Source organism: Bubalus kerabau, chromosome X (assembly GCF_029407905.1).
Source record: "Bubalus kerabau isolate K-KA32 ecotype Philippines breed swamp buffalo chromosome X, PCC_UOA_SB_1v2, whole genome shotgun sequence".
NCBI classification, from domain to species: Eukaryota; Metazoa; Chordata; class Mammalia; order Artiodactyla; family Bovidae; genus Bubalus; species Bubalus kerabau.
The window spans coordinates 7,211,282-7,235,917 of NC_073647.1; the positions used below are offsets into that span (position 1 = coordinate 7,211,282).

At 39.9% G+C, this 24,636-nt stretch overlaps 1 protein-coding gene across 5 annotated transcripts in view; it reads right to left on the reverse strand.

The window, feature by feature from the left end:
- LOC129639111 (fibrous sheath-interacting protein 2-like) overlaps positions 1 to 24,636 on the reverse strand; it is a 72,995-nt gene that overhangs the window by 3,986 nt on the left and 44,373 nt on the right. Inside the window, exons 14-19 of one of the 5 annotated variants that reach the window (XM_055564030.1) lie at positions 24,142 to 24,178; positions 19,415 to 19,448; positions 6,683 to 7,171; positions 4,138 to 4,238; positions 2,680 to 2,726; positions 562 to 605 (exon numbers count right to left, since the gene is read on the reverse strand). In XM_055564030.1, the coding sequence (XP_055420005.1) occupies positions 562 to 605; positions 2,680 to 2,726; positions 4,138 to 4,238; positions 6,683 to 7,171; positions 19,415 to 19,448; positions 24,142 to 24,178 (752 nt within the window). Of the gene's footprint in view, positions 1 to 561; positions 606 to 2,679; positions 2,727 to 4,137; positions 4,239 to 6,682; positions 7,172 to 15,395; positions 16,562 to 19,414; positions 19,449 to 24,141; positions 24,179 to 24,636 lie in introns of those variants that run through there. The other 4 variants (XM_055564033.1, XM_055564032.1, XM_055564029.1 and 1 more) reach the window with 4 other exon arrangements.

Genomic DNA, 24,636 nt, shown 5'->3' on the forward strand with positions numbered 1-24,636 from the left:
GAAGAAAATAACGCAGGATAAGGGGGATGGTTTGTGTTTATGAGTGTGTACACGCATGCTGGGGGATGGTTAAAGTGAACCAAGAGTAAAGCAAAAGTAATACAAAACAGAGAGGAGGATCTAGGAGGAGCTGTAGTTTCAGTCTCCTCAGAGACTTCCTAAGAGGGCTTTAGGTGGAGGGAATTTCTTGGGATCACACTAAGGAGTGGGCCAGATTTTTGGAAAGCTGCCTAGGAAGGGTACCCTGCAAAGCAGATGGAGCCAGCGTTCACTTCCCTCAGCCAGCGCCCCTTCCTCTTCGAAGCATCTGTTCCCTCGCTGCCCCCACCGGGCCCTCCAGTTCCAGGGCCTCACTCCTTGCGTGCCATTGTTCTCAGGTGCTAAGGGGCTTACCCTATGCGCTTAACTCGGGGACAATAACTTCAACCAGAGGTTGGTCCCAACTGGGAGTGCTTCCTGAGGCAACCTCAAGGCATGCCACACCCTTACTTTAAGGCACTCCCTCATTTTTGTCAGGGTTCCACTGGCTCACAATGAGGGGACCCAGTGAAAAATATTTACCTCAAGACTGCTCAAATTCTCCAGACATGGACATTCAAGACTTTCTGTGATCAAAACACAATATTGGAAAATAGTTATTTCTGAGACATATACACATTTTAGCACAAAAATAACCTCAATAATTTCATCAGAGAATCGCAGAAACTAGGCAAGCAGAAGAAACCAAAAGAGGTGAGATCCTCAAATTCAGGGCACAGGTTGTGGGGAAGATGCCTCTAACATGCCAAACTCATCCCATCTAGGGTCCGTTGCACTTACTGAACTCTGTGTGTGGGACCCTCTGCTTCCAGATCTTCTTGTGGTCACTTCCGTCTCATTATTAAGATCTGATGTTTCTAGACTTCTTGGACCAAACTAATCTAGCCAGTCATTCTATATCACTTGGGCTCTTCTTTATTTTTTTTTTTCATATTCATTCATGAATTTCACAAATACGTACTGAGTATCTACTCTGTGCTTCTTTTGTAGACATGTGGGGATACAGTGAACAGAGAAAAATCCCTGCCCTCATGGAACTAACATTCTAGGGAAGGGAGAGAGTCAATAAACAATTTTTTAAAAAAAGCTTTCAGATGGTACAAATGCTAGGGATAAAATTAAAGCAGGGAGTGCTGGGGTGGCATTGGGGTTTCAGTTTTAAAGAAAAGTGTTCAGGGAATTTTTGACTTCGAATATAATATTTCAGCAAAGATCTGAAGAAGATAAATGTTCATGTGGCGGGAGTGGAGGGATTAAGAGGGATCATAAAGAGAGGTGGACAAGACAGGTCACCAGGAGGGGAGAATGGAATCCAGACCATGTGTGGCCTTGTAAGCCATTGTAAAGACCCCGGCCTTTATCCTGGGTGAAATGGGAAGTACTTATTCCTATCTAGAATTATTGTGTTTATGTGCTGTACTCAGTCACTCAGTCCTGGCCAACTCTTCACCACCCCAGAGGAAGCCCTATTGTGTTGATATCCCCTTCCCAATTAGAAGGAGGTGAAGACTTTGTCTCTCATTCGCAGCTCTATCTCCACAACTTAGAACAGTGTCCAGCCCGAAGAAAGTGCCCAGTGACTCTGTTGAATGTGAATGAATGCATGAACTGGACAGGTGCAATATTAAATATTACCACAGGATACCTATATCTAAGCGTGACTCACTGCAGTGAAGTTGAAGAAAACAATGACATTGAGTTCAGATTTAGGAGACGTGGGATCTATATTCTGACTGACAGTATGACCTTGGACAAGTCACTTCCCTACCCTGAACCTCAGTCTCTTCAGCTGTAAAATAAGGTTATACCAGCTACTTTCTGGCTCTGACAGCCTATGATTCCATAATACAGGAAACACGCCAGTGACGTATCATCCTCTGACGATGACCTATTTATGGGATTCTGGCAACTTACCTCCATTCTATGATTCATCTTTTAATAAATGTTATTCCCACTCTCAAATGGAGAGGATATATTTCTTGAGTAACTTCTTGAGTGGGTGCAGGCTTGAAACAACCAAGGCCAACTCCAGCTCTGTAGTTGGAGTTTTCAGCCCATCTTTACCGTAAACATGATACCCCTACCTCAGTGCTGTCCCACTGTTAGAGCCACATTGATCCTTTGAGCTTTAAAAGAATAGAGGACCAAACCCAACTCATAAATAAGGAGTCAGTTTTAACAGAGACAGAATTAAAGTGGGGTGCACCCTAGCCAGGATTTAATGCAAGCAAATAAACGTAGGTTTCATTTTTAGCTTTAAAAGCTTTTAAATATATTTTACTGGGGCTGACCTAGTTATACAAAGCAAGCATACCTACTTAAAGAGATGATTAAACCCTAGTAGCATGGGCTGTAGTCTACATATAGATGTGATAAACCTTTATTTCCTGGATATTTCCCACAGGATCATGGTAACTGTAAACTTATAGTCACACTACATACTTTTCGCCACAATTATTAATGGAATCTTACTAGTGTTTCAGAAAAAGCAAACTAGTTCATCACACTAGCTGGTTAACTGACTCAGTATTCTTCCAATTTAGATCAGCCTACTGGAAAACTCAGTATTCATCAATGTGATGAACAAACTCTTTTTTTAAATACAATCTAATTTAAAGTAAGAAAAGAAATCAATCCAACCTTCTGTAACCGTGGCACTTGGATCTGTGGAACTCTCATCATCAAAACTAAAGAAAAGATACAAGACATTTCATTTTCCTTGTATTTTATATGAAGGAATGAATAATTATTAATGAATAATAATGACTGTTAAAGAACCATCTGTGCAAGTCTTTATTTATATAGATGCAAACCTGGCGTGGAATGTCTGTGAGTTCTCAAAATAAAAATGACAGCTACATTGACTTTGGTTTTATATGTTCCCACTTGTGTTATGCAATGATACCAATAGTTGAGATTTGCCTGCAATACTAATTATGTATGTTAAGACAAGCGTGAGTGGAGATAAAGCCAGTGGTGGGCCAGGAGTGGATGTCCTAAAATGGCATCGGGTCAAAAAGAAACCTTGATTTCATGGTGCCAGGTGGAAAAGGATATAGTTGGGACAGGGTGGATTTTCTTCCTTATGCCCTATTTCTCCCATGATACAAAGTGCTACTGTTCCGAACTTATGGTTACCAGCGGGGAGGGTGGGGTGAAGGGGTGGTTAGGGAGTTTGGGATGGACATGCACACACTGCTGTATTTAAAACGGATAACCAACAAGGAAGTACTGTATAGCACAGGGAACTCTGCCCAATGTTATGTGGCAGCCTGGATGGGAAGGGAGTTTGGGGGAGAATGGATACATGTATATGTATGGCTGAATCCCTTTGCTGTCTACCTGAAACTCTTACAACATTGTTCATTGGTGATACCCCAATATAAAATAAAAAGTTTTAAAAACCAAAAACAGAGTGCTACTGTTCCCAGTTTGTGAATATTCTTATGGACACAAGGGCAATTTTAGACATGTTTTGGCTATTCTAGAAAAACTATTAAGACTTCAGTGTACTTTGTTCCTCCCTGTCCCTATAGATACCACATGGTCCAGCCTTTCTCTTATAGTCTTTTCCGACCGGATGGTCTTATCTAAATCTTATCCATCATTTAAAGCCCAATTCCAACTCTAATGCCTTTGAGAATTCTTCCCTGAGTGCTCTAATTTACATTGCCCCTCTGTGTCCTTGGGATTCTTCTGACAGGGCCACCCTGCTGAGCATTTAGGTACATACATGAACTAAGTGGGAACTCCTTTAGGTGAGCCGTTAGTGTGGGGACTGTTGACTCAGAGCCTGTCTCCCAGATTCAAGAACCTAACACATTAAAGACTCAAAGTAACTATACTATAGACCACTATACTAGAAAGCAGATCCCAGGAGAAGAAAGTAGAGACCAGATAAATAGGAATAGGAGAAAAGATGTGAAGGGAGGGCCCAGGAAGTAAACACAGAGGGGAGTTAGGGGAAGGAGTGAGGGGAGATTGAAGGGCTAAACTGGCTTCCTCACAGGTGTACCTGAGAGGCCCATTCTTCCCATCAACGTAATCTTCATTTCAGATTTCTATTTCCTTAGCCAACTAGTATTACTTTGACTGTACCTAGAAAATGAAGCCAGATCTTCTTCATCATTTAAAGATACACTCATCATTCTATGGATGAAGTCATGTGTTGGTTCGGTGCTAGGTCTCATTTCTGTTTCCTGGAAAAATACAAGTAAGACACAAAAGAGTGTGTATAATAAATAAAATATACCACAACATTTCCTTAGTTATCTATATAGCCAGCATTTCTGACCAGGCACACTTTGTTTGCTCATGAGATTTCACATGGCTTTCCAGTAAATAAACAGATCCCAATACACAGAGTTTGTGCAAGGCTATTGACCTGATGATGAGCTCCTGAACTGGCCAGAGTCATATCCCTGTGTTTTGTTTTCTCTGGTTCATTGCTGCTTCTGAGTTAATTGGAAAGAAGTGAAAGTGAAAGTTGCTCAGTCATGTATGACTCTTTGCAACTCCGTAGACTGTAGTCGATGGAATTCTCCAGGCCAGAATACTGGAGTGGGTAGCCTTTCCCTTCTCCAGAGGATCTTCCCAACCCAGGGATTGAACCCAGGTTTCCTTCAAATGGATAATCCATGGGATTGTTTTACTAGGAAATTCTAAATCATGTGTAATCCCCATACATATGAGTAAGGTACGATTTTTGGGATAGGGCTAACCCAAGAGGTCAGTGAGGCCCAGATCACCACTAGAAGGGTACAGAACCAGGGATAAGAGCTAGAGTTTATGGGCTGTTAACAGGGGGAATATTCAACATATTCAACTAGCAAGCTGGATAAGTAATTTTTAAGAAGATAGTTGGTTAAATAACTTTCCCCAATGTCACATAGCTACTAAGTGACAAAGCCAGAATTCAAACCCAGATAGGCTGAATTTGCATGAATGTTTTTACTCCCCTTCAAGTCCATCTTCTGTTCCTGCCCACTGGAATGGAGTTGGTACACACAAAACTTCCAATGAATATTTACAGGTCAGTGTACCAAACCCCCCCACAACCTATCATTTTAAATAATTAGCTTGTGTTTCTCCTAACCAGTTTCTATTTTCTGTTTTTCTTGTCCTTCTAAATAGCCTAGGACTCTTTCCATGATCTGTTGTTCTTCAGTTGAGGCTCCTGGCTGCCGGGAGCCAGCGTGAGGAACTCTGCCCGTGGCAAAGGTCATGAGGAAGGAGGCTTGGCATAGGCAAAGGCGGGATCGAGCCTCAGGAGTCCCCCTGGAAATTCTCGAGCATCTACCCCCATAACCAGAGTCTGCCTACTTTACTGCTTTGTGCTCTCACCTACACCTCTGACTTTACGGGGGGCTGTCCCCCACCACCACCTCTCTCTGAAAAAGAGTTAACTTACAGCTCCAGCTAATAAAGTTCCTGGGCGTGACAAGAGTGTTTCAACCTACAGACTCCTTTGGAAGTCCTCTAGCCTGCCTGAACAGATTCTTCCGGCCACGTGTGATTGTCCATAGCCTCCCAACCGTGAGAGGCGTGAGATGTTCTAAACTGTCTAAATACAGATTCCTTGGAGCAGTTAAAAGATTGATTAGAAATTGTATTGGTGAAGGGTTTTTCACTTGTTGGGCCAATGTTTGCTGCTAAGTTTCCATATCCCTTACCTTCTGTGTCCCTGGGAGTGTATTGATTAATATAATTGGTGTATAGGAATGTAAGTAGTAGCTTTAATGTTTGTAACCTTGGACCCTTGAGTTAATTCTTTTCTTGTTATAGCCCACCACACCTTTGCCCTATAGGAATGCAACTTTATCTAATGCTTTTGGAGGGTGGTGCCTGACTTTAGAATAATCACCTTTAGAGAAAAATGAGTTTTCTGAAGAAAGGATCTTAAAATGTTAACAGGCCTCCTGGCCAGAAGATGATGTACATCACCTACACTTTTGCATATGATAAGTTTGCAGGAAGAAAGCCTGGCTTACTGCATGACTCTACCCCTTCCCCCATTATCCTCTATGCACAACTTAAGGTATAAAAACTACTTTGGAAAATAAAGTGTGGGCCTTGTTCACCGAAGCTTGGTCTCCCCATGTCGTTCTTTCTCTCACCTTCTGGCTGAATTCCCATCTGTAGCGTGGAGGCTCGTCAAGCCTACTAATTTTGCCTGGGCTTCTAAGATCTGACCAGGGAGGCCTTAGTGTCTCCTCTCCTTCGGGAGAATGGGAGGACGCCTGCGGCCTACGTAGGTGATGCAAATTCCTTGTCTTGGAATTTTATTAGCTTTCCATGTAAACCAACTTATTCAGCCTCTTTTCTTCGCTGAATTTTCTCACTGATTCTTTCTCACTATCCTTATTTAACCACTCTTTATATCTTTAATTCTATTGTATCCTGATCACCGAAGCCATCTCCCCTTCCAATTCCCTGGACCCACCAGGGCTGGACCCCGGCACCTGGCTTCATCTGTTAATCATTTCCCTTTTGTTGTAAATATCATCAGAGCTGGGAGAGACTACTTGGGATCCAGGTGATGCCCTTATCTTCCTACCCAATGTGTATTACTTGGACTAAGTTTGTGAAACTCTCTACCCTTTCTAGAGACACCTGGTCACTGATAGTTACATTTCTCACTTACGCTCAGTTGTGTCTTTTTCTCCCAAGGCGAGTTTGTGACAGTCAAGCATTTTGAGGTAGTTACATCAATGTTAGAATCAGTTATTAGTGTCTGTTCAGATTCCGTCTGTTTTGCTGGTGACACTTCAGTCATTATAGTTACTCTGGATTTGGGCTGACATTTTCCTACTGACAAAAATTTTTTCAGACTGCATTTGCTAACTGGTGGCTTAGGGTGAGCCACTGTGCTGGTAGTGAGCTTCATGTCTTCTTTTACTTGATCTTCAAGTGGGCTTTCTAGAAATTCTTCTTCTTCTTTTACAACCTCTTGTAAAACAACTTCATCTTCATCAGAATCTACGCTTTCTTCTTTATTTTCTAAATTTTCTTGAATTATTGACCGAATGATTAACCGAATGATAAGATCTTTTTTGCTTTGAACATCTTTTAAAAGCTCCACTTTGGTGATGTCGGGCTTTATTAAGCTCTGAAATGAATTTCTACTAGAAGTCTGGAATTAAAGAGACAGTGAATGTTAAAAAACAATCAACTCAGTCATTTTTGCTGTGGTTCTACTGTATTGAATAGTAAGGCAACTTTCACATGGTTTCTATTTCAATTTAGTAAAATTACTTATCTTTAAGTGCCTTTTACTTATATATTAGTCATATGTTTAAAAGAAAAAATAAATGAAAATCACAAGCAATATTTCCTCTTTTCGATAATTCTTTTTTGCATTCAAGATTAACAGTCCAGTTCAAAGAAGAGACCCTAAGGTTCCTCCTTTTGCTTCAAAGTTTACATTTTACTCATCAAGAAATGCAAAATGCATACTTTAAGTACACTGTTTTCATCATTTGCTTTGCAAGTCTTTTAACAGATTTAGACACGATAACATGTTTTTCTGAACTTCTTACTAGGGAACTAATACACCAATCTAAATAAAGAAATTTTCATGGAAAAGACAAAGTGTTGGCTGACCGGGATTTTTAAAACTGATGAATAATGGCAAAATTGTGAAGGACTTTGAATGTTCACTCCTCACCCCTCCAACACCCTAATCCTTGGAACATATTTTCCAAAGGAAGCTTCAAAGAGTAAATTTTCATTCTCCTCACTTCCCTAGTCAAATGTTACTTTCCATTTTGCAATGTTAAAGCCAGATTAAGGAAGAGACCATTACAGTTAAACAAATAACTTTTCCCATTTCTGTAGCCTTTTGATGATGCCACAGAACTTTTAAGTTAATTTGAGTTATCAATCCTAGATCCCTCTGTAACACTGCAAACCAGATTTTCAGATAAATGCTGCCTTAAAGGAATATCCTTTGTGCAAAACAAAATCTGAGTTAACAACTGGTTTGAGGGGCTCATAGTGAAGCACTCTTTGATTTTCACCCTCTTCCGCTTCTTTGAAAGACATGGGGTGCTCTAGTGCTGCCTGTGCAGAGTCACTGGATTTCTGAGATGAAATTTGTAAGACAGTGCCTTCTGGGAGAGAGTAGTCTCCTTTCACAGCTTGATCAAAATGGCTGAAGGCTTGGGCTTCACTTCTAGGAGATGATGGTTTAAACTCGGATTCGAGCCCTTCCATTGGCTCTATGGTTTTAGTTGAATCTCCGGTAGAGTATCTGACATATGAAGGTACATCTAAGGAAGTCTTGTCCTTTATTTTCATATCTTCCTCTGAATAAGACAACAAGCTGGAGACTTGTGGAGGATCATCCCAGCAGCTAATTCCCTTTGACTTTGAAGTGGACATTTCTGGTCCAGTTGTAAATCGGGAGCAATTAACACTGTAGACATTTTTAGCTCCTTGGAGCAGATTTTCCTTTGCATGGCTTTTGATCATCAACTCATAGAAATAAGTGCACTGGTTTATCAGTGTGCTGATGATCTGACTTGCTACAATGTTTTCTTCAAATATGCTAGTTGAAGATGGTTCCTTGTGCATTTTTGTCTAGTTTGTTCTTAATTATACTAAGCATGTCAGTAACAGTATTAACAGCATAAGTAAGCAATTCTGAATGGAAAAAATAAAGCTGTTGAAGGCGTTGTTTATGTTTTCCTGGGAAATCATACTACTTGGTTTAGATTCATCAGGAAACGTAGTCAGTGTTTGTAACTTGGGAAATGTTGTTTTCATTGGTGGTTTCTGTTGCACAGCAAAAAAGTTTTCAATAGGTGTTCTCACAATTTCAGAAAAAGCATATGTAGAGACATGTTTAAACTGTAGGTCTGCAAATGACTCTAAGGTGTTCAGAACCCCTTCCAAGATCTCTTGAGTGATTTGGTGGCCAGCGATCCCCAGTGTTTTGTCTTTCAACTTTGTGTTGTAAGTTGGTACATCGTTAAGATTGTTCATGAGGAACCACATTTTCTTCTAGCAGCAGTTTCTTTCTTGCTTTGTAGTGTTTCTTTACTATCCGTTGTGAACATCTGAGTCAAGAAGCACAACTCTAATTTTTCAAATAGTTTTTTAATGATTTCCTGGCCAAATATATTAATTTGTGCTTGAGAATCCTCAACTCTAGAAGCAGCTCTTTTAAAATGATGGTGACTGCTTTCACATGGCTCAAGAAGTGACAAACCTAAAAGTGAAATGGAGTTTTAATTCTTTTGCTTTTGTTGAAATTTCATTCAAAACAGCCTCGGCTATCATTGGTAGCTTATATTTTTCGTTATCCATGTTGCTTGATTCTGTTTGCCATTTGTCAAACACTTGTTTAAAAATATCTTCTTTGGGAAAGAGTTTGTCTAGTTGTGAAGAAACATTCTCCAAGGAGAAATGGGCTTCTGGATTTGCAGCAGAGGTTGTACTAAAATACCCCCCGTGGAAGTTTGAGATCATCTGAATGTGAGCCTTTTATTGGATTGGCCAAATTATTCTTCATAGCATGTAGTCCTTGCAAAACTGCACTCACTATTCCACTTGCTCTCTCAATTTGATCAGAAAGTAAAGTGTTTACATTTGCCACTGCTCTGTTTTGCCTCACCTCTTCAAATTCATTCACAGTTGTTTGCAGAATATTACGTAGTATATCCCTGGCATACATTTTTAGCTCTGCAGTGGGGAGTTTTGCTCTCAGTGAGGGACTTTTGGCCTCCCCTATTGACAGTAGGTGTGGGAGCCCAATGGAAGTCTTGGACCAGCTACCTTTTAGGGTCTTTTCTCTAGGACCTAACTTGGTTTTGCTTTGGGCTTTAGCTCCACTAGGTCTGAGCTGTGGTTTTGTTCCAAATTTAGACAAAGAGTTAACTTTTGATTTTGTTTTAAAATTTGTCTTAACACTTGCCCTAGGGCTGCCCTTGGGGCTAGCTTTAGAATTACATGGCCTCAGAATTTCATCAGATTGACCTTTAGGGGACGAATTCTCTTCTAGATTCAGCAAAGCAAAATCTGTGATCTTTTTGAGAACCTTTTGAACCAAGTGTTTACCCAGTCACAATGGAGAAAATTGCAATAAGGTGTTTTCCAATGAACTGACACTTCCAATGCCTGTGTAAGGATAAACTTGTGGTATCACAGGTTTAGGGGGAACACTGCTTTTTTCTGCTTGTTTCAGTTCTCTAAAGCATGATGGATTCATCAGTAATCCATCACTGCCAGAGGCTTCCATTTCTCCTCTGGTCTCACTGTTTTCATATAACGAGGTCATAATTACTGAGAACAGTTTTGTGTAAGCACTTTCAACTGTGTCATTTACAACACTGCTTATATGTGACTGTAAGGCTTTTTTTCATGCTGATGTTTTAATTTTAGAATCAGATGTAAAGTGGGGGAGTTCATTGAATGGAGAACAATGTTCTGTGTTTTCCAATACCCTTTGATATGCCTTCTTTAAAATTTCCTTAACTACACTTAACAAAGAATTTGTTTTTTCCTGTCCAGATTCTCCATTTCTAAATATTTCTTCCAATGTCCTTCTCTGGTTTTCCACTTCTTGTGTTTTTTGGTTTTCACCTGACTATTTTGAAAAGAGAGACAGTTTGGTGTTGTCTTCCATTTTTCTTTGACCTGGCACTATTTCATTTTGTACAGCTAGTTGGGTAAAAAGATCAGGGTCCTGCTTTGAGTAAAAGCCACTTGCCTTCAAAGATACTTTATTACATAAACTCTTTAAGATGTTGTTGACAGTTTCACTTGCAATGATGTTTTCTTGAAATGAAGTATTGTTTGATATGTATACATCTTTTGGATTTCTAGGTCTTTGTCATTTTTTATAAGCGTCAAAATGGTACTGGCGATGAGGTCAGCATATTCCTTAAGACTAGCTTGTGATATATGAATTGCAGGTCTATGGTTTTCTCTGTAATTAGCTAATGTGTAATTTGTGACTTCTTGATGGACAATGGTTCCAGCTGTTGATATTTTCGGGACAGTCACATCTAATGGCGTTTGGTTTGATTCAAGAAACACACTGTCATTTTGTTTCCAATTTGTAAATTCTGAGCCAACATCCGGTTTTTCTCTAGTCTCAGGATCAAGAATAAGTAGCAAATCTATTCTTTCTGTGGCAAAAGATTTTAATCTATTCAAAATAGTTTTAGTAATAAAGTAACAGTAAGCATTTTCCTTACATGGATCAGGAGTAGGTTTCTTAGCATCTTGTTTCTTAAGTACAGTTGTCTGATTATCATCAGAAAGAGCTGATTTCAGCTGAATATCTCTTACCTTTCTTGCAAGAGGAAATCTCTCCCTTTTCCTTTCATTCACTGAATCTATAACAGGAGGTTGCTTACGCTTTGCCCTTTCATTCACTTAGTCTGTAACAAGAGGTTGTTGACGCTCTGCCCTTCCATTCACTGAGTCTTTAATGGGAGATTGTTGATGCTCTGCTTTGGAAAATGCATCAGAAAATGCTGTAGACAATCTTGGAGAAATGGAATCATTTGCACTGATGCGAACCATGATAGCAGAAGTGAGATTTTAAAGAACAATATCCACCATATCATTGGAAATCATAGCAACGCGCTCCTTAGGAACTAAAAGTGTAAGAATAGCCTTATTTGTATACCTAGGGTCCCTTTCAGAGTTTGTTTCTAAATGTCTCCCACTTACATTACATTTAAGAGTGGATACAGCAAGTGGGAGATTATTCTCATCTGTTGTTTCCTCACAGATATCAATTAAGATACCTTCAATGGTATCTAGTACTTGAAATTGAAGTTCTTTTACGATAATCACTTTTATTGAATAGCTTTTCAATAATATCTTCTGGTGCAACTGGATCAGTCTCTCTGTCAAATACATTTTTTTCATATTTGCCTTTAGTAGACACAGTATCTAGCACTGTGCTAACAACCTGACTTGGAATACTTTCAAAGGCCACAACACTCTGAGTTAAGAATGGACTTCTTATGTCTTGATCTAATTTATGTTCGATTCCTTGTAAAATTTGTCTAGCCACTTCTGTTGCATACATATTTAATTTAGAGGCACTCAGTTGACATATCGAGGCGGTCTTTCCAGATTTACTGTGATCCACTGAGCAACAAGAAAATTGGTCTTCAGAATATGAATCTTTGGTGGATAACCATGGTTGTTGTAAAGCAATCTCATCCTGCTGTGAAGGTAAAGCCACAGGAACTGTGAAAATGATGTGAGGACAAAAGAGAGCCTTTACTGTGGAAGTAGCAAATGCTTCTAAATTTGTTAATATTGACTGTATAATATCTTCAACTACATTTATTTTGGTCAGTTTACCAATATTGAAAGTGGACTGAAATGTGCGTGGATTTCTATCCAGTATGGTAGAATAAACAGGGGACTTTCCTCCATGGGTAGGTTTAGGAAAAGAGATTATCTGCTGGAAAGGTGATAGTATTATTATACCTATTTTCACTTTCATTTCTATCTGTCATGGCAGCAGAATAAAGTTTTTGAAATATGGTTCTAACGACACCATCTGCAACAATGGTTACATCTGCTTCAGATACTAAAGGGCCCACTGTTTTCTCCAGGGACTGAACAGATGTTTGAGCAAATGGTTCATCTTCAGCATGAGGAATGTCACATAAATGGGACTGGGGAAGAGTAAACACCTTTAACTGACCAATTAAATCATTGTGAAAAATTTCATTCAAAGTATTTCTTACAATGGGCACAACTGGGGACTTTTTTGGCTCTTTGAGTTCCACTTCAAAAGTTTTTAGTGTTTTTTTCTAGTTCCTGTTGCTTAAGAGAATCGGATTTAGTTTCATCTTCTGCTGGTCTTTCCTCCCCAGCACTTTCTTTCTCTGTATCTGCAGGATCTTCTAGATATGAATCTGGGTCAGCTCCTCCAGGAAGAAAATTTCCATAGATTGGCCTATATCTGTAATTTTCAATGCCTCTCTCTTCTGGTTCAGGTTCGTTAAACATATCTGGAGACACTGCATCTAAAATGAAATTGACTAAACTCTTAAGTATTTGTTTCTCTTGTAGTGGCTTACTTATACATGTTTCCAAATCTGGCAAGTTCATGTTTAATTCAGTTTGAAGAGCTTTCAAAATAGTACTTGACACTTTCTTTGCATGCCTGTATAAAGTCGACTGCAATCGTTTTTCATGTGTGTTACCACAAATGTTGGTATTTTCACTTTCACAGTATGTCTTGTTCTTTTTATATCCACAGATTATAGCACCAAGATTTTCCAAATTTCTATTGGCAAACCCTTCCAACTTAGCAAAAACCATTTCAAAGATGTCCGAGGCCAAGGTTTTCAGTTTATTCAGATGCTTTTCTTTTCTGGTTCCTATTTTGGGGGCAGTAGTTTTCCCCTTGTTAGTTATCTCTTGGCTACCTGTAGTTTTCCCCTTGTTAGTTATCTCTTGGCTACCTGGCCAGGTCACATTGGATGCTATGCTTGAGATTATGTCATAGCATCTGCTCATTTCCTCAAGAAGCAAAGCAAATGACAGGCTGTCAGTGTCAATACGCTCTGAGATAGCTTTAAATTCTGAATTTTTGAAAATGCCATCTGTCTCAACACCACATAGTTTTCAAACAATACCTTCTAGAATTGTATGAGAAATGAGCTTAATACTGGACTGCAGTGTACTGGTTGTTCTCAAATTCTTATTGATCCCCTCTGTATTTTGCTCATCAGATAGGGGAGCATGTGGGTGGTCTCCAGTGAGCTTGCATAACATACCATACAAGGCATCTCCAATTCTACCTAACACTTGAAATCTAGTACATTGGTGAACTTCCTTCTGCATGCGAGGGCAATGAGAAGGCAAAAGTTTTTGTTGATCAATGCCATCAGTCCCATGTGAGATTTTAGACCTTAGCTTATCTGAAGGGAGTAAAATATTACTTTTATCTGTGTTTCCACTTAACACCTCACAAATGCAAGTAGCTAATGAACTTGTCATAATGTCATTATTTAGCTTTGTGACAACAGAGTCTAATTCATTTTCGGCGTCAGCAAAAAATCCTGTATCTCTAAAGTTCTTGGCAGGGCTATTCTTCCTAACATTTAGATTTTTCTTATTGTGTCGTAGTTCTTTCTGGATAGCACCCAAAACAATTTTTACCACTTTAGTTGTGAAAGTACTAAGGTGAGATCGAAATGAAGATTTCTTGTCAGGAGCAGGCTTTGAATGGGCAGCATGGCTTTCTGGTTTGAAGCAGGTTTGTAATTTTGGACAAATAAATGAGTTCAACTTCTTAAAAATTGTGCTAATGGTTTTATCATTAAGCTTATCTACAGATTCTGATGTTGAGCCACTTGTTCCAGATTCTACCCAGGAAAGTTTTGTAGGGTCCACGCTAAGTGCAGATAAAATTTTCATCTTCCTTTTACTGTCAAACCATATTTGTAATAACTCTTTGTTTGGTACATCAGCATTATCTAGAGGAGTTTGATGTACTGATGAAGAATGTTCGATAATATGACAAGAAGTTACGTGAAGTATTTTTAATATAGCATCTACAGTATCTTGAGATACCGTATGGATTTCTGACACAGAGGACATCTGGTCCATCCATTCTTGATGTGATGGATCCTGTGGTTCTCTTGAGGTAAGAAGTGAAGCCTCTCTACCATCTTCATAATCTGAGCGATCAGATGGCCCAGAAGATAGATCTTTGAGCATCTTTGCTAAAATACTCCTAATCATATATCTTCTGAGGCTTTTTGTATTTGATATGTTTCATCTTGACTGAAAAGCAAAATGTCTTTATTCCAACTTGGCTTGTCCTTTAAAGGGTCCTTATTAAAAGCTGGAAAGTCAGTATTTAATCCCTGATCGTGAAATGCTCCTTTGCGTCCATAAGCAGGCTTTGTAGGTAAGTTCATATTTCTTCTGTGTTTAAAATCATTGTTTTCTCCAGTTAACCAGTAGTCAGGAACCTGTTCTTGTAATTTTGCTTTTTCGTCTTTGACAGATGAAATCAATACATTTTCTACAATTCTGTCTCTTTCTTCATTTTTGTCTTCAGAATAAAGGGCCACACCAGGAACATTAACAGGTGGAAACAGGCTCCCATACCTAGGAGCACTAGCTACTCCAGTCCTGGTGAGTCTGTTCCTTTCTTCAGTGCCAGAGGGACTGCTTATTCTGGAGTGTCTGCTCTTTCGGACATCTGTTTTCACTGGTTTCTGATGCAGCTGAGCCAAGAGAGCATCAAGTAGCTGTAGGATGATCACTGTTTCTTCAGTTGCAACTAGCCTTTCGTTATGAAGTCCAACTTGTATATAACCTAGTATAGTGCTGACTGCTTCCTTTATATAACCAACCAGAGAGGACTTGGAACAAATAGTTGAGACTAAATTTTGTATTTCTTCTTTGCAATCAAACTGGGAGCATCGGTCTTAGCACTGGATTTCCGTTTGCTGGCTCTTTGAAGGAACGTATACGTTGGGTCTTCTCTGTGTTGCTGATAAGCTGGGTCAGTAGTGATTTTAAGATGAGCCAATTCACTTTGCTTAGCAGATGCAAGGACCGTCAGCTTTTCTAAAATCACACGAACCATGTCCTCTGCAACATCATTCATGTTCTCCAAAGCATAAGGCAGTGAAACTTCTGAAGTTTTTTCTTTTGGAGAAATAAAATGTTCTCCACTGACTTAATCTGATTTAAAGTGAACTGATACATTTCCTGGTGAAAATTCCTCAGTACATGTTTTCTTAACTGCAGACTGTAACTTCCCAAGCACATTTTCCATAATTTCAGCAGCTGCTGAGGAAATATCAACATTGGAGAGCAAGTCTCCTTTGTCAGTGTCAGTTTGGGCAGGCAAAGGTTCGGTCGTAACAGAGGAAAGGGTGGGGATGGTCTGGGTTAGTTCAGACACCATTTCCTGAAAAACGTTTCTTAAAATCAACTCAGCTTCCTCTTTTAGATGATGTTTAAAGTTAACATAAACATTATTTAACTCCTGCATCTCATTGATAGCTTTTGCTTTTTCATCTGAAGACAGTGGGCATTCTAGGCTATCTGTTTCATCTTTACATTTCCTAGTGCCTGTTTCAATCCGTACAACAAGGTGACTATCGGATTTACAGGTTTTAAGGTTGGCGGATTCAGATATCTCATTATATTCAGGTTTGGGGGCTTTAGGTTTGTCTTCCAAGTGTTCTTTCCTGTGATATGTTGTTTCTACATCTGTTCTTTCTTTACGGGCAAGAGATGATTTTGATGGGGCCACTGGCTGCTCTATTGACCTGTCAGCTGCCTCTGTACAGGGCTCCGCCTGAACCATCTTACTTGTTTCATACAGAAATGTCTCACAGCATGAGCTGCAGCAACTCGCACTATCAGAAGAGAGGGTGGAGTTATCAGGCATTGGGCATGTAATATTTTGCAATCTTTCTTCATATTTTGTGATGGCTGGGTATAATACACTGGTCACTGCAGCCACGACCCAGGTCATGACATTTTGAATTCTACTGTTCAGTTCTTCAGAAGTTACCTGGAAGGGAGGTGAGTGGGGATAGAAGGGAAATCATGGATAAATTACTCGTTTTAGGGACAGCAACTAACTTTTAATTCCTTATATCAAACAATGCATAGTTAGAATCCAGCCATGGTGTATAAGGAGAACATAGGAAATCTATTTAGAACACCAGATTAATTTCAAGTTGGTTTATTCTCTATGGCTGTGATCTATTTTTTGAATGAGATTTCCTTTGATTCAAAATCTCTTGGACGCTATACTTGTGCTCCTAAATGTATACTTGTATCATCCCCTAGATTGCCTAATTGTTGAATATTTATTGTGCAGTGTAGCACCCTTAAAGCTGTCTGTCCATTTTATCTTTATTTCAAAAATCTGAACGTATGCCTAGCATATACTTGAGCTCACTGTTGGTGAAATTTAAATGTTAATAAAGTAGTACACCCATTGAAAAATAAAGCAGAAAAAAAAAACAAAACAAAAAAATCCCTTGGAACTATATAATAGTTTATTACTGAGGGTAAATGGCTTCTTGGTTAGAAAAGATAGCCAAGCTCATAGAAAACAAATTCTCTAGCAAGAGGTAAGACTATGTTATGATCCAAGCGATACCTAAAAAAACCAGATTGCCTCTAACAAACTATTTCATGAAACAAATCTGCAGTTCAAACATGTATGTGCCTTTGTGGACAGAGTCTCCTTTTAGGCATCTGTTTAGCTAGGAGATGAGGGTGAAAAATAAAGCCTCACTGTGGAGAGGTCAGCCTGTGGGCTCCCTGGCTGGTCTGTTGCTGCCTTTCTCGGTCAATTGACTGTGTTGATTTGCATATGCAAATCACCACAGCTACTTGTTTACGTTTAATCAATGGGCAACAATTAGCACTGATGATTTAAGGGAAATGAACAGGCTTAGGTCCAATAAAAGATTATCAGTGCAAACTGTCTTAGATTGGGAGGCAGAGGTCAGCTCAAGAAACAAATACATTAATTTCAGAAGGAAAAAAGGCTGAGCCCGAACTTGGCTCAAACAGCCAGAAGGTGGAGCACTTGAGGGAAGCTGGGGTCTCTTTCAGTAAGTGCTGAAGTAGAAACCCAGGGCCTGGACTTGAACAGCCATTTCCTCATGTTTAATTGTGTTTATTGTTACAGCTTAGACAGGGGACCAGGGGCAGATGACAAGTGCACCTGCCAGACTCTATAACTGTTTGTGTACGTTTACTTATTGCAGATATATTTGGGGGTCATAAAAATCCTTTTGCCTATAATAAAATAGCATTCTTTTTAAAGTTGTTACTATCCTCAAGACAGCCAGACCAAGCATGTGTACCTTCCACAGGAACTGTTTCTCAACGCTGTGGCTACAAGCCAGTGGCAGCAAAGGCTGGATGCCTGGCATTTTAGCTGTGCATTGTTTGATATCCTGGCATTTGGGCACCGGATTCCCTATCATGTGGTTGTTAATTCACAATTATCTCTGAAGTTAGCCTCAGATTGTTCAAGGTTAGGCCAACATTCAGAGAAAAGTTAACACCTTGCTGAATGTAGCATATTCTCTCCTGACCAGTTAGAGAAGGTTTGGAGGACACCTCCAGGAAAAGTCGTGTTATTAGAATCCTTCCCAAATCTCTTAATGTATGTTTTATTGTGATAAAATGCACATAACATAAAATTGACCGTTTTAAATTGTACAGTTGAGCAGCATTAAGCACATTCACAGTGTTATGCAAACATTACTACTATCTAGTTCTTGTAAAGCACTTTTTTTCACCTACCGTGCAGACCAGAAAATGGCTACTGAGTTTGAAGAACATATTAATAATTTGAAATGACAGCATACGGTTGAAAAACACTTGTTTTACATAAACATGACCTAAATCAGACACTTCTAAGAATCACATTTAAACATTAATAAATAAGCTACTCACCTTCTTGGTCTAAATTGATTGAAATCTGTTCCAATACATATGAGCTAAGCATTTCAATACATATTATTTTCTTGTTACCAGAGATAATGTACAGTAAGTAGATCTACATTATTACTCTTAGGGTAGCTGAGAAGCATGTCCAACTTTGACATATAAAATTGGGACATTTGTCAAGTTTTTAATGAAGTGAAATGTGATAAGTAGAATCTGATTTTTAGCTCATTTTCACTATACTAGTAAACCAAGAAATATCTTCCTGGTGCCAGTATGTCTCAGCCTTTGTGTTTGTTGGACGGTCTATGAAACTCTCACGTACGTGTGAAAAAGTATGTGAATGTGCTACTCCCCTGAACCCCTTTCTAGTTCATGTTTCTTCTAGCCCCAAAGTTGGGGCTTATCAGACTTACCTTATGCTCTTCACCTGGTCCAAGTTGCAGCTCTCTTGAGACCCCCTTCTTCTGATGGAGTAGCCATCCTAAGATTCTTCTTACTCCCAGGAGAATTACAAGATAGATCTAGGCATCTTGGTTCACTTACCTGAGGGGCAGGGTGCTCAGCCCTTCAGCCAGATCTGCAAGGGTCTGCAAAGGCATTTCCTGTAATGCCTTCCCATTATGGAGTGAGTGTGTGGTATTGGATGTTTTCTTTGTGATGATTAAACCTCCCAAAGCTCCCCCAATCTACCCTCCTGAGGACCCGGGGCAAAATGGCGGTAACAGTAACTTTGTACCCCGCATAGCAATAACTCTTTGAACAATAATTTCGGACCTTGGCAAAATTCAAGATTAACAGAGAGTGAAAGTCAAGGAAGAGAAAAAGGCAAAGAGGAAAACGGACTAAAATCAATAGATGATTTTGCTGGTAGTCTGATTCACAGATTTTTCTCTAATAACATATCAGAAAATATCCTTAATTGCTCTATAGTGAATTTCATCATACATACTTTCTCTTGACAGCGATTTGGATGGTAGTCTTGTCTGAAAAAGTAAAAAGAGATTGATTTTATTACTCACGGTTAATCATTTATGTAACTTTCCTCCAAATTCCTAATCATTGAATCAGATTACCTGTTTTGTGCTTGGGAGTTTTGTTTTCTCCCCAGCAATTCACAAAGAAGAATAAGCTTTATTTTTTTATCTAATCTCCCCATTTATCCTCTTATTTAGATATTGGCCCCTGGGCATAGGACATGCTCTATTACCCAGAAGAATTATTACGCAGAATAATTGCGGCATAAACAGTAGAATAATAGGTGCTGTATAAACTAACACTTGATGTTGCCACTCTTGACCCACCTTAGCCATGTTTGTTCTGTAGTGAGTTGAGAAGAGCATGGGGTTGGAAAGACAAGGGATGGGCTAGTTCTTTCCACTTGACCTGCTTGATCAGAGCTTTCTGATAATTCACTTTCTACTCACCCCCTCAAAATTCCTAATCTCCTCTCCTCACCCTGCAGTAGAAGATCTATGTATGATTACTGACAAGGACATTAAAATAATGGGTTTCGGATGACATGCAAAGCCAAATTAGATGGAGCCCCTTTCTAGGTATCACAATATTCTCTTCTATGCTCTAATCAGGATTATTTATTCTGATCTACTACATGGAACCAAAATTATATTTTATTAAATTGTAGCAAGAGAACAACAAAATCATGTAGATTATAGGATAACACAAAGTTAAAAAAAAAACAAAGCCTAAGTCTGATTTACTTTCATATTTTACTGCCTCCATGGACCCCTTGCCATAACCTCTTGACCCTCTTAAAGGAAACATGGTGCTCTATTTTCATTTTTACTTGGCCTGCCCTTATGTTATCAAATTTACTTTTTTCTACCAAGGCCTAACAATCCAATATTGAGACATACAGTCAGACTGTGAAATGACAACTTTAACACTAGTAGGAAAAGGTCTCAGCTAGGGTTAGGCAGCAATAGCCCATCCTAGGAGTAATACCTTTTTGCAATATGGAACCTAGAACATGAATGCTCACCATCAGTGACATAGTTCCTATCCTTTGGCTTCACTAATTTTTCTGAGACCCAGTTTCTCAGGCCATCTCCAGCACAATTTCCTCTTTGTAGATCCTCTGCAATCTAACGCACCCAGATTCTTTTTTTCCTGCTCTCCCTAACCTCATACCATAGGCAGCAAGTGGAGTCCTATGTATGTTTCTACCTGTCTCCAGACTTTCTGTCCCAAAGGCATACTTTAAGATAAAAGGAAACAGCAAAGACCTAAGAACAAAACTAACCATATAGATTTAAAAAACCTTATATAAGACCACTAGCAACTAGTTGTAATATTGGATACAAATCTGCAGTTTGCCGCGAATTATCAGTTTCTCATTGGAGTCAATTGAGCAGAAACACGCAAATAAACTCACTGTTATGTGGGAAAGTTCCACCACAATTCTAGGAGTGCCATGATATTACATCTACTTTTCTCTAGTCTTCAGTGTTTTTCCCTGATAGGTTGATACTACTAAAGTGTCAAAGGTTTAGGTTCGTTTGTACTGCCAACTCTACTTCTTAAAGAGGGCAGTGATATTAATGACACTTAGTTTAGAAGCCCCAAACATAAGGCCCAGTTTTTCACAGTTTAATTTTCCATGTTATAAAACTATAAACATAACCTTTCTGTTCCTAACCTTTTCCGCCATACAACCTTACTTTAGTCCAGAAAATAACTGGCCAACCACCCCTTGAAGATTAATGTAACAAGACTACATTTTAGTCCGTCTGCCTAATCCTTCTGAATATCTAAGTTTTAATCTAATTGTAATTGGTGAGCCTCTATTGGTACCTCAGGCCCCTAGCTTGGGATGATGCCTGATACCTCCTGATCATACATACGTGTGGTCCATTCTATCACCAAATCTGTTGAATTATTACTACTGTTTACCCCCCATCACTATCTTATCACATTGGCATCCTCTTGTCCTGATTTTTTTGGTTCCTAATTCTATTTTATTAAGCTCACCTGACTGCCTCTTGAGAAACCTGTATGCAGGTCAGGAAGCAACAGTTAGACCTGGACATGGAACAGCAGACTGGTTCCAAATAGGAAGAGGAATATATCAAGGCTGTATATTGTCACCCTGCTTATTTAACTTATATTCAGAGTACATCATGCAAAATGCTGGGCTGGATGAAGCACAAGATGGAATCAAGATTGCCGGGAGAAATATCAATAACCTCAGATATGCAGACGACACCACCCTTATGGCAGAAAGTGAAGAAGAACTAAAGAGCCTCTTGATGAAAGTGAAAGAGGAGAGTGAAAAAATTGGGTTAAACCTCAACATTCAGAAAACTAAGATCATGGCATCCAGTCCCATCACTTCATGGCAAATAGATGGGGAAAACAGTGGAAACAATGGCAGACTTTATTTTTGGGGGCTCCAAAATGACTGCAGATGGTGGCTGCAGCCATGAAATTAAAAGACACTTGCTCCTTGGAGGGAAAGTAATGACCAACCTAGACAGCATATTCAAAAGCAGAGATATTACTTTGCCAAAAAAGGCCCGTCTAGTCAAGGCTATGGTTTTTCCAGTGGTCATGTATGGATGTGAGAGTTGGACTATAAAGAAAGCTGAGTGCCGAAGAATTGATGCTTTTGAACTGTGGCGTTGGAGAAGACTCTTGAGAGTCCCTTGGGCTGCAAGGAGATCCAACCAGTCCGTCCTAAAGGAGATCAGTCCTGGGTGTTCATTGGAAGGACTGATGTTGAAGCTGAAACTCCAGTACTTTGGCCACCTGATGCGAGGAGCTGACTCATTTGAAAAGCCCCTGATGTTGGGAAAGATTGAGGGCAGGAGGAGAAGGGGATGACAGAGGCTGAGATGGTTAGATGGCATCAACGACTCGATGGACATGGGTTGGGTGGACTCCGGGAGTTGGTGGTGGACAGGGAGGCCTGGCGTGCTGCAATTCATGGGGTCGCAAAGAGTCAGACACGACTGAGCGACTGAACTGAACTGAACTGAAGTTTACTGTGTATGTCTTTATGTTAGCATTAGAAAAAACAGAGAACTAAGGAGGTGGAGGAAGAGAAGAGAGATGAGGTATGTGATGGAATAGACATAATGCACCCACACTTGAGTCTCAGGGAGCAAGGAGCTGCAACAGATCAAGAGGACTAAGCCAGAGGCCTTGAACCTGTGTTCTTTCCTGTAAGGTAAAGAGGTGTGGCATGGGTGCAATGGGCAGAGCCATACCAGATGGTATTCTAGCTGTGTTTTCTTGTGTTCTGGCTTGGAATTGTCCTGCTGCTGCTGCTGCTAAGTTGCCTCAGTCGTGTCCGACTCTGTGCGACCCCACAGACGGCAGCCCACCAGGCTCCCCCATCCCTGGGATTCTCCAGGCAAGAATACTGGAGTGGGTTGCCATTTCCTTCTCCAATGCATGAAAGTGAAAAGTGAAAGTGAAGTCGCTCAGTCATGTCCGACTCTTCGAGACCCCATGGACTGCAGCCTACCAGGCTCCTCTGTCCATGGGATTTGCCAGGCAAGAGTACTGGAGTGGGGTGCCATTGCCTTCTCCATTGTGTTCTGGCTTGGAATTGTCCTAGGCTCAGATAAAGGTGTCTTAACTTGTGTATTTGTGAGGAATGAGATAGCAGCTCTGGGTCATGTGCATAGCTCTTCATCTTAGCTGATTTTTATAATAAAGGCCTATCCAGAACATTTGCTGTTGAAAAGACTGAAGTGATTCTGTAGTTCTGTAGTCTAGGATGATAGTGGGGACAGGAAGAAGAGGCAGGCAGGAATTAACACTCTATAATGCACACATTCTCTCACCTTTATTTCTTGAAACTACCTTGATACTGAGCTAGTCAGTTTCTTTCCTTCAGCATCCTTGTACCCCATGAGCCCTCTGTAAATGAAACTGACTGCAATTACTCCTACCTCAAAATCCTTTTCTAAGAAGCCTGGTCTGAACATCAACACCATTTACCATCATACACTACTTCCCTTTACCTAACCAATTCATCAAAGTTTGGGATTTATAAAAATTATCCTGAACCTAATTTGGTTTGTTGAGGGTTTATAAAAGATGATAGGTATGTACGTTCCATCAGGAGGTATTTTATACGCATGAATTATTATTCAAGTTTGAGGGGAACAGGACATCAGCAGAATGGGTGGCCATCAATGTTTGAGAGCTGAAAGGCCCCAGGCCAAAAGAAAACTTCTCCACTGGCCTTTATTTTAGATCATGAGAGATTGACTTACTTTGGATGAAAATGCAAATATCCTTAGGGAGTAACAGATTACGTCATTAATACTATACGGTAAACTAATTTATCATCATTTGAAAACCAATAACCTCAAATGGTACAAGTAATGCATTTTTGAGTGGGGACGGGGGAAAAGAACAGATCTAGATCCTAGAAGGAGTAATGCTACGTGAAAGGGGAGTCAAAGTATTGCCTATGAGGAGAGCCCAGGACTAAAGTGAGATCAGAAGAGGAACTGGAAGAGCATGAATGATTAACTTTGCCTACTTTACAATTTTAGCTTAGTCCTGAGAGGTTGCAAAAGGTGAGACTTTTACTACAGACAAGTAAAACTACAAGAGTAGAGGATTCAAGCAGCACTCTTGTGTAATTATTTAAATATTAATTTAAAATAACACATTCCTTTATTAGCTTTCTTAGATACTTACCTAATGGGTGAGTCGTGAATGAAGGAGACTCCGGGAGCTGCAGATGAATTTTTAGAGAGAAAAAGAAAATCACTATTTGTTGGTATCCTTCACAGGCTACTTATAAAATTGTAATTAAGGCTGTGGTTTTTCCAGTGGTCATGTATGGATGTGACAGTTGGACTGTGAAGAAAGCTGAGTGCCAAAGAATTGATGGTTTTGAACTGTGGTGTTGGAGAAGACTCTTGAGAGTCCCTTGGACTGCAAGGAGATCCAACCAGACCATCCTGAAGGAGATCAGCCCTGGGATTTCTTTGGAAGGAATGATGCTAAAGCTGAAATTCCAGTACTTTGGCCACCTCATGTGAAGAGTTGACTCATTGGAAAAGACTCTGATGCTGGGAGGGATTGGGGGCAGGAGGAGAAGGGGACGACAGAGGATGAGATGGCTGGATGGCATCACTGACTCGATGGACGTGAGTCTGAGTGAACTCCGGGAGTTGGTGGTGGACAGGG